Raw genomic sequence first — 12383 nt, 5'->3', positions numbered from 1 at the left:
GGTTTTCACAACCATCTTGTACAAAAAAAAAATGTGCCACCCCAATGGCCCCAGCAAGAACTGAACTCGAGAAACTAAATTTTGCATCAAGTCCCTCTTCGGCGACCTTGTTCTGGAACAACGCAGTGAAAGTTTGGTAGCTCGAGTCACTAAATTCTTTTTGCTCCTGCATGGTTGTGCAGCAGGATGCGTGCATGACGCCAACAATTGGGAATCAACGCAGGAGCCCTGTATCTCCTTAGTTTCTGTGCTTTTGCAGAGATCTCAGCCCACGTGTCATAGTCCAGTAAAATCGACTTTGTTTCCTGGTATCACCGATCCCTGCTACAGGTGAACCATGGAAATGATGCATGTCACGACTAGTAAGGCAGAGCTTCAATTCAAACATGAATTAACTTTGGAAAATTAGCGTTAAAAGCTTTTTTTTTTTTTTGGTAGACATTAATATTGACATTTTTAAAATAAACTACAAAACAATTTTTGTACAAACCATCAGGGTGACATTGAGAATCGCAAAGGAATCTACTACAGAAATTACATCCTTACTCGCTTTTTTTTTAAATTCTGAGTTACACATATACCATTATGTAGAGAAAACCTAATGCAGTATAAAAGTTTAATTTTCATGAGTTAGGGTAACCATGCTAAATCAGAGAGGCATTGCCACCCAGGGATTTTGCAGTGTACTCATCCTAACAAACGGAAAGAAATCCTTTATAGCACCCTACCACATTAGGCAGTCTGTTCATACAAGAAACACACAAGAACAGTGCATGCCTACCACACATCCTCCTGCGTTTCCCTCCTCTTCTTTGCACAGTGTGCGGTCCCCGTTGCGAGTACAGTTGAAGATTCCTGGAAGATCTTTGATAGAGACCTGGCATTTAGCACCCAGAGAGAAGTCTGAATGTTACACGGGTGATGCCGTAGTATGCCGATATAGTATTCTTTCCTGGTATCTCTGCACTGTACCTGTGGTCTGAATGTAAAAAGTGTGCACGCATGTGCTCTGCTGTTCCCATGATTCTCAAAAAGACACGCCACCAAATCTGTGTGCTCTACCACAGCACAGGACAGTCCAACTTGGAAAATCCAGGATCTTTTCTCTGTTCCCAGTATGTTCCGGTGCTCACCCATGAATCATCAGTGGATTTTCTGTCATAGCGTGAAAAAAAAAAAAAAAGAGTAAATAGATCTGTCAGAACACTTGCTGGCCCTTACATCTGGAGAATACTTTTTTATCACACAAAAAGAAGAATGAGTCTCCACAAGGAATACAACCAAAACCAAATAGTGGAGACAACCATAACAAAACAAATCATACAATGTGCGGGTAATATATTTGAAAAGTTTTTTTATTAAAACAAATGCTGTTCAATTACTATGAAGGACTCAATACGGACCATGTTTCAGCACTAAAGACTGTATCAGGGGTTCAAAAAATATCTAAAAGGCAGCCAAAATTAAAAAACAATTCAAAATAAAAGCTACTGAAACAAACAAATTCAAAGAAGCAGATACAGATACACACAAACGTAAATATGGATATACCTGAATCCCCCCACCTCAAAAAAAAGGAATTAATTATAACACCTATCAGCACTGCATTTTGGTACCCTTTACAGAACGGACTCCTAAGTGTTTTTGAATATCGATCTCCTGTTTTCACCTGGGATCTGCAGCCACAAGGAGCTAAAGCGCCATGCTCAAAAGCGCTATGCTCAAAGGTACATAATACATAAAAAGAGGGAGTCTTACGAGTCCTAAGACTTCTGAACTGTACAAAAGCACATGGATACATAACCGGAAAAATGTTCAGATGCATTTTGCTTGTGCCCAGATGGGAGAGTTCATGTATGCTGTGCTGTTTGCCATACCTGAAGAATCGCACTTCATGCTCCAGTTTGTTTTCCTCCAGAATACGCCGCCTGTCTCTCTGCAACTGCTCAATCCTCTGTTTCTGTGCTTCAGCTGCCTCAATATTCCCCTCCTCTAGTAACCTACGGCATCATTTGGAAACAAAACAAAAAGTAATAAATAATAAAAAGAAAACAATAGCTCAACTGCTTTTTCTCCACCACAATGAAACAAAATATTTGACACTGAATGCAGGTTGTACACTAGACACAACCTGCATTCAGTGTCAAATATTTTGCTGTTTGAAATTTAGTTTTCTTCATTTATCCAATACTTGCTTTTATCATCGGTGCTTTCATATGGATTCTTGAGGAAGGCTTTTTTTGTCGAAACACGGACCATGTCGGGTCCGTATTGCCCAGCTTGTATGGAATAAAGTGTTATCAATAGTGGATTCTATTTCTAATAAATCATCTGACCAAGGTCCATAGAGTCCACAGTTTCTCTTCTTGCTTTGTACACAAGAATAAAACTGAGCATTAATCAGTGAATTACAATTAAATTGCATTTGCAATATTTTTCAATAATTTACAAATACTTAGAAAATAGATACGTTTATAAAAGCTTTCTGGCCCAAACTCAGAATCCTAATAGGCTGCTTGATAAGATAATCGGCGGTTTATAAATCTTGTTTGACTATAACCTTTAACTACAGGAAACTTAAAAAAAAGATAAATTACACAAAGAACGACCCCAAGAAGCAAATAAAAATTGATTAGATTCGTTAAATCCAGACATACACTACAACTTTTAAGATTACTTGGCATAGGGTTATGTAAACGGGGTTATTTACAGAAATAATTTGGAGAGGGAGTACGGATTATCCGGATTGTTGTTGCGTGGGTGATCCCGACAGTGTGCGGTATATAGAAGTGTTTTCAATTTTCTTCTGAACTTCAGGTAACAAGATTATTTTCTTGTGCTTGTTGGTAGGCTGTTCAGGTTTTGATAGCAATGTAGGTAAACCGAGAGTTGAAAGCGCGCATATACTGGACTCCATACTGGGTCAGAATGGTCCATCTAACCCTGGATCTTGTTTCCAACAGTGGCTAATCCAGGTCACAAGTTCCTGGCAGAAATCCAAATAATCCAGATGATACTACTGAATGCCATTCTCTGGGTCCAATGAGCTCTAGTTACTAGGTGGTGGCAGAGCTGCCAAGGGGAGGGGGGCTGTTCTTTAAGGAGGAAATTTAAAGATATGCCCCCAGTCATACTCACTCCATCTCCTGGCTTCACCTCCTGACAGACCTCAGTTTAGTTGTCATGGCACCAACAGCCTCCCCTCCCCTTCAGGCAGCAGTAATTGCCCTAATACATCATCTCCTGCCACCAAGCATCCAGCTCTTATTGCAAGCCTGGTACTGCTTATAGTAGATGACATCTTATTGACACATTAGAAAATGACACGAGGACAAAGTTCCCATCCCCAAAGCTCAAACTCCACTGTACTAGATTTATCATTTTCAATAAAAGACATCATTCGCTTTTTAAATGAATGAGATTTTGTACTGCTGTGGGGACAGGGACAAACTGCCAATGGAAGAGGAGGCTGCTGAGTGGGAATTCTTGGGCTTCCCAGTAGGCATGCAGATGATGACCCATAAAAGTGGGAGGCTCCTGCTGAATCTGAGAGATTTGGCAAGTCAGTAGCAGGTGCAGCTATCTGGAAAACTAGCTTTAAATACTGACCCTCTAGTATACTTACAAATAAAATGAGACTGGTACAGTGAGCAAGGATTTGCTGTGGTCATTGTACATGAGATCTATTCACTCTTCTCAGCGATGATCAATTTAAGGTGCAAGCCATGAGCTGAGAATTGCCCCATCTACGCTTTCTAAACTAAAGCTTAACTTTATATACTGGGTCATAATTCTGAGAAAGCTCAACTCGGTGTACAGCAATTAGATGAAGATGAAAAAAATTTACAATGATTAAATAAAAACTAGAGAAGGTAATAGCGAAGTTTCAAAGAGATTACTTTCCAAAATGTTTGGTGAATAGGAGTTTTTAGAGATTTACGGAAGGACTGGAACGAACTGGGACTCCTAAGAATTAAGGGGAGTTCATTCCAAAGTTGAGAAAATTTGAAAGCCAGAGATTGACTGAAATCTTAACTCCTTTAATTCCTTTTCTAGAAGGAAGGGAGAGTTTGAATTGTTGATTGGCTCTTGCAAAGGAAAATCTGTAAGCATTCCATAATAAGGGAATGAGGGGAATAAAAATGCCAGGTAAAATTTTGAAAGAGATGCAAGCACATTTGAATTGAATTCTAGGATAAACCGGGAGCCAATGGAGACTCCGGAGCAAAGGGGTCACATGGTCAAATTTGCTTTTTCCAAAGATCAGCTTTGCAGCAATATTCTGGATTAATTGTAATCTTTGGAGACAGATCTTTGTAATTTAGTCGAGATAGTTTAATTGTTTGGACCAAGACAGAAAAATGTCGATGATGAAAAAGATGTCTAGCCTTCCTCAGCATTCATAAGCTGAAAAAGCATTTCTTCACCAGGGAATTTATTTGGTCCTTAAAAGTGAGAAAGGAATCAAAAAGGTCTCCCAATATCTTAGAGAACTCAATCTGCAAAGAGACCCCAGAATCCAAAGCTACAGTAGGAGGAAGACAGTCCAATTTTGGACCTAACCACAGAAGTTTAGTTTTGGTTGTATTAAGCTTCATCCGGACAGAAAGAGTCTAGGCTTGAAGTTTGGAAATACAATGGTTTACTTTGGAAACTAGATTGGTAATATCTGAGTCGATCTCAATCAATATAAAGATATCTGCATAAGTGAATTGTGTTTCCCAAGCTGACAGCTTAAAAGTATTCAGTGTGTTCATATAGAGATTGAATAAAATTTGAGAAAGAGGAGAGCCCTGAGGAACCCCACAAGGAGGCCGCCAGGAATTTGAGATATTGCCTTCAATATTCACAGCATAAGAACGAGAACGAGACAAAAGAAATTTAGAGAACCAGTCCAAAATAACCTGATGGAGACCTATATCTGAAAGTAAATGAAGTAAAATGTACTTTCAAAAGGAACTTGTATAACATAAGGTTTTAATAATTACCACACCCTACCAGAGAGATAAAACTGTTTAAAAAAAATGGCAAGAGCAGGAGGCCTGAATTTTTTTTTTTTTTTTAATACAAGAGACTAACTACCAGTGGCATAGTCAAGGCAGAATTTTTGGTGGGGTCTGGAGTTAACAAGGGTGGGCACTGATATTGCCTCCAGGTATCTTCTAATTGGTTTGTGACCCTGCTGCTGACTGTGGGCCTGAATGCAACATGGGAAAGAGCAGCTTGACCTATCCATAGCTTTGCCTCTTCAGTCTACTCTGGAACTGACCTCATATCTCATGTCCTGCAGAATGACTGCAAATTGTTGCTAATTCTTAGTTTATTTAAAAAAAAAGTCTGACATCTTTGATACACAGCTGCAGAGATATCTTTATCTAAGTGAAAGGCTTTCTGTGCCTATATTCTACTTTACAGACAAGCAGTGGCGTACCAAGGGAGGGGCGCGGGGGGGGGGGGCGGTCCGTCCCTAGTGCACAACTGGCCACCCACCGGGGAATAGGCTGCTGCCGCTGCCATCGGGAAAAAGCCGGCGCCGAGTTCTCCCTGCTTTTCTTCCCCGCGGGGCCGACCAACTCTCACCACCCGACATCAATTCTGACGTCGGAGAGGACGTTCTGGGCCAGTCAATCGCTGCCTGGCTGGCCCGGTACGTCCTTTCCGACGTTAGAATTGACGTCGGGCGGTAACAGTTGGTTGGCCCCACGGGGAAGAAAAGCAGGGAGGGAGAACTCGGCGCCGGCCTGTTCCCAGTGGCAGCCTTTCCCCGGCGGCGGTGGCAGCAGCATGTTTCCCAATGGCGATGGCATGGGGAGGGCAGGGAGAAAGAAAGAAAAAAAAATGGGCACGGAGAGAGAGAAAGAGACAGAGAAAGAAAGGGGGCATGGAAAGAGAAAGAAATAAGGGGGCAGGATGAAAGAAAGAAATGGGGCACAGATAGAGAGAGAAAGGCAGACATACAGAAAAAAAGGGGGCATAGAGAGAGAAAGAAAGAAGGGGGCAGGATAAAACAAAGAAACCGGGGGAGGGAATGAGGTCTGGAGGAGAGGAAGCATACAGGAGGCTGAAAGTAGGGAAGAAATATTGGATGCACTGTCAGAAGAATAAAGTGCAACCAGAGACTGATGAAATTACCAAACACAGGTAGGAAAAATGATTTTATTTTCAATTTAGTGATCAAAATGTGTCTGTTTTGAGAATTTATATATGCTGACTATATTTTGCACTATGGCCCCCTTTTACTAAATTGCAATTGCGGTTTTTAGTGCAGGGAGCCTATGAGCGTCGAGAGCAGCGTGGGGCATTCAGAGCAGCTCCCTGCGCTAAAAACCACTATCATGGTTTAGTAAAAAGGGAGGGTGTATATTTGTCTATTTTTGTATAGTTGTTACAGAGGTAACATTGCATAAAGTCATCTGCCTTGACTTCTTTGAAAACCCATGGAATATAAAAGATAATTAACATTTTCTCTGCGTACAGTGTGCTTTGTGTTTTTAAAATTTTATTGTTGGTAGATCATTTTGACTTGGCCACAAAGGTAGGAGGGAGGGAGAGGAGCTGCTGAAAGACATCTAGTAATCCTTGCAGGCTTGACTGTGCAGGGAATTATTTTTGTAAAATCATGTTTTGTTATGTGACTGGCATTATTTAGACTTTAATTTCTATGAATGAATAGAATGAAAATGATATAAAATTACTTGCTTGTTTTTATGTGCATGCGCTGAAGGAAAGTGGAGAGAGAGTGGGCTAAGGACACTGAAGGGAAATGGGGAAGAGAGAGTGGGGAGAAGACGCTGATTTATAAATTGACAATTGTACAGAATATTGTTTCTTTTTATACTTTAATATAATAAGTTCAATATAAAACAATTCAAGGCTTGTGTGGATGGAATCAGGTGGTTTGTGGAGATGGGGACCGAGCTTACAGGGATTAGTCCAATAAAATGCTATTTTCTTATTTCTCATTATTTGTTTTATTTTTATTTGTTAATTTGTAAAGTGGTGATTGTTATGTATCAGTTTTTTCAAATTTACATCTACTGTCTTTATATTTTGCATAGTATTAGAGGACATGTTACTGTTTTTGTGGTGTTATAGTGTTGCATTGTATGCAGAGTCTGGTTTCTTGGCAGTTCAGTTTAACTTTTGTCTACATATTTCTATTTTTAGTTTGCGATTATTCCATATTGGGCGAGGGTGTATCTTTGTTCTGTGTGTATGAAAAGAACATAGTTTTCAGTTGGCATTGACTACAGGATCAATTGACTGTGCGGGATCTGACTTGTTTAGTTTTACAATGTATGTGTTGGTGTTCACTGCAGTGTTTAAGATGCTGTCTTTTCCTAGGTACACTCTTGTTGTGCGATATGTGGATTGTTATTAAAAATCATATTTTTCATATAGATGGGGGGTGTCAAAAAATGATGGGCCCCGGGTGTCACATATGCTAGGTATGCCACTGCAAACAAGTAGGTATCTACTGCATAGTTAGGTACCATTGACTCGTGCGTGAGTCCTAGCGACTTGATGAATTACAGATCTACAAAGCGATCAGTTTTGTGCTAGTCTGGTAAGGTCCTACAGCGTCATCCCCATGGTTGTTTTCAACATGTTCAGCCATCTGATTGTAGGTCGCCCAGGGTCGGATTAATCAATAGGTCCAGTAGGGCCCGACTGTGAGGGGGCCCGCTGAAGGAGGACAACTCACCTTGCCATTTTTTTTTTAAAACAGCAACGGCCCTCTCCTGGCATCAATGGTAACGGGCCCACTCCTATCAATAGCAATGCGTCTGGCTCTATTACAGGAAGGTCCCACGATGACTGTGTCTGCTGGTACATCCCCCTCCGTCACTTACTTGCTCCGGAAGAAGTGACGTCAGAGGGGGATGGACTGGCAGACGCAGTCATCGTGGGACCTTCCTGTAACACAGGGGTGTCCAATGTCGGTCCTCGAGGGCTGCAGTCCAGTCGGATTTTCAGGATTTCCCCAATGAATATACATGAGGTCTATTTGCATGCACTGCTTTCATTGTATGCTAATAGATCTCATGCATATTCATTGGGGAAATCCTGAAAACCCGACTGGATTGCGGCCCTCGAGGACTGACATTGGACACCCCTGCTGTAACAGATCCGGCCGCATTGCTGTTGATGCAGGGGGGAGGGGGGCACATTGCCATTGATGCGGGTGGGGCCCATTACCATTGATGCGGGGGAGGAGGGGTAACCCGTTGCCATCAGCTGTTCTAATTCTGCTTTCGGGCTGCCTTTTGCAAAGGAGCTCAGAGGGCAGAGCTGTCAGCTGCAATGTTTGGAGGGGGAGAGAGAAAGGAGCATGGAAGAGTGGTGGAGGGAGAGAAAGGGGGCAGGGTGGTATGGAAGGGTTGTGAGAAGGATGGTATGGAAGGGTGGTGGAGGAAGAGAAAGGGGGTAGGGTGGTATGAAAGGGTGGTGGAGGGAGAGAAAGGGGGCAGATGCTGATGGAATTGGTGTGCAAGGAAAGGGGAGAGAGACATAAGGGGGAAGGATACTGGATGCAACTGGGTTGGAGGGAAAGAAAGGGGGCAGATGCTGATGGAAGTGGGGGGAAGAGAGAAGAGAACGTGAAATGCCAGACCACAGGGGTGTGAGAGAGGGAAGGGAAGGAGAGGAGAGAGATGCCAGACCATTGGAGGAGGAAAGGGAAGAAGATGGATGGCACACTAATGGGGGGGGGGAGGGAGAAAGAGATGGAAGGAAGAGGCAGACAATTTCTGGAAGAGGCATAGACAGAAGGCAGATGCCAAATGGAAGAGGCAGAGAGAGGGCAGACAGTGGATGGAAGGAAGAGAATGATGAGAAGATGAGGAAAGCAGAAACCAGACAACAATGGTAGAAAAAATTTCTGTTTTATTTATTTATTTTTGCTTTAGGATAAGGTATTATTGCAGCTGTATTGATAATCGTTTATTAATGGAAATAAGATGATACTGTTTATTGAACTAATTTTAATACATTTTTTACTAATTCAGAGACCTTAACTCCTTTCCTCAGGTCAGGAAAGAATACTGTAATAGCAGTATAGTTTACTGATCTGAAGAAAGAGGTTTTAACCTCTGAAAGCTAAGTGCGAAATGTATTAGGCCAATAAAATGAAGGGCACTAAATTTTCTTACCGCCATGCCCCATGCCTCCTACCCATATGCAAAATATAAATTGGTGGGCTTTCCAAAGCCCTGCCAGCTGAAGATCTCTTCCTCTAAGAAGGAAGGGGGGATTTGTTCAGAGATGTTTGGAGGTTACATAGGAGAAAAACTGTACACTGGCACTGGTATGGTAATCTTTGTTGTTTGTTTTGAATTTTAAAATAAAAGAAATAAAGTGGAAATAAAGAAGAAGAAAATGGGTAAATACATGGGGGCGGGGCAGAGGGCCCAGAGTACTTGTGTGCCTAGGGGCCCTCGACAAATTAATCCTGTCCTGAGGTCGCCCTCTTTGCCTGGTTCCTTTGATCTTCCCAAATATAATGTCCTTTTCCAATTACCGTATCTTTTTTTCTGATAGTGTGACCAAAATAAGACAGTGGTAACTTCATTATTTGGGCTTCCAAGTGACTTAGCCAGTTTGATCTCTTCTAGAATTGGTTTGTTCGTTCTTCTGGCAGGCCACAGCATACATAAAATCCTTCTCCAGCACCAAATCTCAAAAGAGTCAATCTTCTTTCTATCTTGTTTCCGTGGAGAGGCATAATTTAAACAAAACAAAACAAACCACGTCTAAATTCCCTTTTGGCCTAAGCCCCTAAACGCTGAAAGTAGCAGCAAGGGAAATGTCCATTCTCAAAAAAAAAAAACATCCAAAATGAGGGTTTTTTTTTAGAATGGCCTACCTCTATGTTCAGCAGTTTAATCGCCCAGACCACCACAATGTCAAATTAAAACACATTCCCAATCAAAAAATCGCCCAAGTCCCAAACACCCAAACCCAGACCTTTTAGGTGAAGGAGGGGCCAGTCCTTTGCCTAAAAGCTGGATTCTGTAACCAGCGTCTATCAAAAACAACACCGGTTACAGAATCTCCCCTCCCCCCCAATCGCGGCAGGAGAGATGCCTAATCTCTCCTGCTGCGATCGCATCTCTTCTGCCGGCATCTCCCATCCCCCCAAACCCCAATACCAGCAGGAGAGAAGCCCAATCTCTCCTGCCGAAGGTGCAACCCCCCTCCTCAAATATCAGAAGGAAACCCAAACCCTCCTGCTGGCACCCCAGCCCCCCCCCCCCCCCAGAATGCCTGCCGGCACCCCAACCCTGCTTTATTTGGGAATTTTGGTAAGTTTGTTGAAGAAACCTACATTTTTACAAAATCTTGAAGCCTGGATAATCTTTAGACTGAAGAAATATGATAGGCTTACGCCTTTACTGATAAACTTCACAATACAGACAGACCCCTGGTTAAGAACGAGTTCCATTTTTTAAAATCGATTTTAAGTTTAATTTGTATGTAATTCAGATCTTGTATAGAACAGTCTATAAAAACATTAATGATTAAAGAAACAGTCCTCATAACAAAGTGCTATAGTTGGAATAGAAAGAAAAGATAGGTTTACACTTACTTTTGTTATTCATCCATCCCACTGTTCCCTCTCCACCACCACATCCAACATTTCTCCCTCTCATCTCTCTCTTCCCTATGCATCTGTACCTCACGCCTCTCCCACCACCATGTTCAATATTTTTCTCCCTCCATATGCCCAACAATTCGTCTCTTTCTTCATTTCCTTATGTGCACTGTCTCTCTTTCCCTCTCACTCTCCCATGCCCAACAATTCTCTTCTATTTGCACCCCCATCTCAGTATCTTTCCCTCACTCCCTCCATTGTTCCATCCTATCTCCCAAGTTCATGCTCCCCTTTCTCCTTCCATCCTTTGTCTGAAGTATGTGCTCCCTCCCCTTCTTTCTGTGTCCTAACGCGACCATGCCTCTCCCTTCCTGTCCAAACGCGACCCTCCTCCTCCCTTACGTGTCCCAACGCACCCCTCATCATCTTTCCCTCCATTCTGCATCCCAAATTTATGCCTCCTGCAGGTGTTTATCTCCTCTGGCTGGATCTCTCCTCTCAGTGGCACTTCTTTGTGAAGCCATGGCTGCTGGTTCCAGCATGAGGCTCGTGGCCGACCCAGAAGCCTTCACTCTGACGTGAGGGAAGAGAAGTGCTACTGGGAGGAGAGAGACAGCCAGAGGAGGTAAACGCCCACGGGAGGCATGAATTTAGGACACAGAACAGAGGGAAAGAAATGAGGGGTGCATTGGGACACTGAAGGGAGGAGGAGAGTCGTGTTTGAACAGAATGGAAGGAAGAAGGGGTGCATTGACACAGGAAGAGAGAGGCAGAACCCCAGCTCATAAGTACAAGTTTGACATAAGTCAGGCGGGGACTGCCTGTACAGATTAGAAAATGACAGACACCTCTCTCAGTGCAGCAAACTTTAACTAAAACCATATTGCACCAAACACGGCCAGCCTTCTGTGACCACGTAGGACTCTTGAATGAAATCTGATAGTACTCATCAGGCCAAACTGTGATGTGGATGCGAATCACAACCCTGGTAGTATCTGCCAAAGTTAAATTAAGTACATGAAGAGTTACATGATTAAAGGCCAAATATGTTGCTAAAGAAAGTCTTGCCTTGCTGATTCTTTCCAGTGTACAGCCACAAACAGCTTTTTATGATTGAAACCCGTTACATAGCAGATTAGAAAAGAACAAAATGTTTTCATGTGATATTCTGCACAGGAAACATTTCCCCATCAATGACTGCAATCCTCCTAAATTAGTTGATGAATTGATTAACTGAATTGGATATCCTTTCAAAAAGAGTGATCTTTTTGCCTTTTCCTCTTGTGACCCACAATGCCTTGCACTCCCTTTCTGTTGCAAACTATCAAACAACCTCGTCTAAAAGGTTGCCAGGATCAACACGAAATGTCCAATGTGTAAACACTTTTGTTTTTGTTTCCTTACAGTTCAGACCACATTGACTTGCCAATTAGTTACACTCCAGTGCCTCTCTTCTCTCCTTTTACACCTGTTCATATTTGGCAGATAACTAAACCATTCATTTCTGCTCGACTTTCCTTCAGAAAGTTTGGCTTTGCACAAGCTCAGTGACAGATGCTCCTTTTGTGTTGCCTAACCTTTGACATACTGTATATGCCTCCAGGTACTCAACCCATCAATGAATGGGATTTGTTGTCCAGTTCTTACAAAATGCCAAATATAGGCCTCGATACAGAAAGCCATGCATTAAAGCTGTGTGCTAAAGCTCAGTATACAGTTTACCAAAGCAAGTGATCAAACAGTATGCAAATCAGCTACAAGCAAATAATGTGTGCCAATAACAGTTGTA

At 42.3% G+C, this 12383-nt stretch overlaps 1 protein-coding gene across 7 annotated transcripts in view; it reads right to left on the bottom strand.

Annotated features, from left to right (window-relative positions):
- Positions 1-396: 396 nt before the first annotated feature.
- The window catches only part of OSBPL3 (oxysterol binding protein like 3), a 308853-nt gene continuing 296866 nt past the window's right edge, over positions 397-12383 (bottom strand). For all 7 annotated transcript variants that reach the window (XM_033930823.1, XM_033930817.1, XM_033930820.1 and 4 more), the window contains 2 exons: positions 1878-2000; positions 397-1155 (listed from right to left, as the gene is read on the bottom strand). In XM_033930823.1, coding sequence (XP_033786714.1) covers positions 1059-1155; positions 1878-2000 — 220 coding nt within the window. In that variant the 3' untranslated portion in view covers positions 397-1058. The remainder of the gene's footprint in view (positions 1156-1877; positions 2001-12383) is intronic.

The sequence above is a fragment of the Geotrypetes seraphini genome, chromosome 2, assembly GCF_902459505.1.
Source record: "Geotrypetes seraphini chromosome 2, aGeoSer1.1, whole genome shotgun sequence".
NCBI classification, from domain to species: domain Eukaryota; kingdom Metazoa; phylum Chordata; class Amphibia; order Gymnophiona; family Dermophiidae; genus Geotrypetes; species Geotrypetes seraphini.
This window is presented reverse-complemented; position numbering and strand designations above follow the sequence as displayed.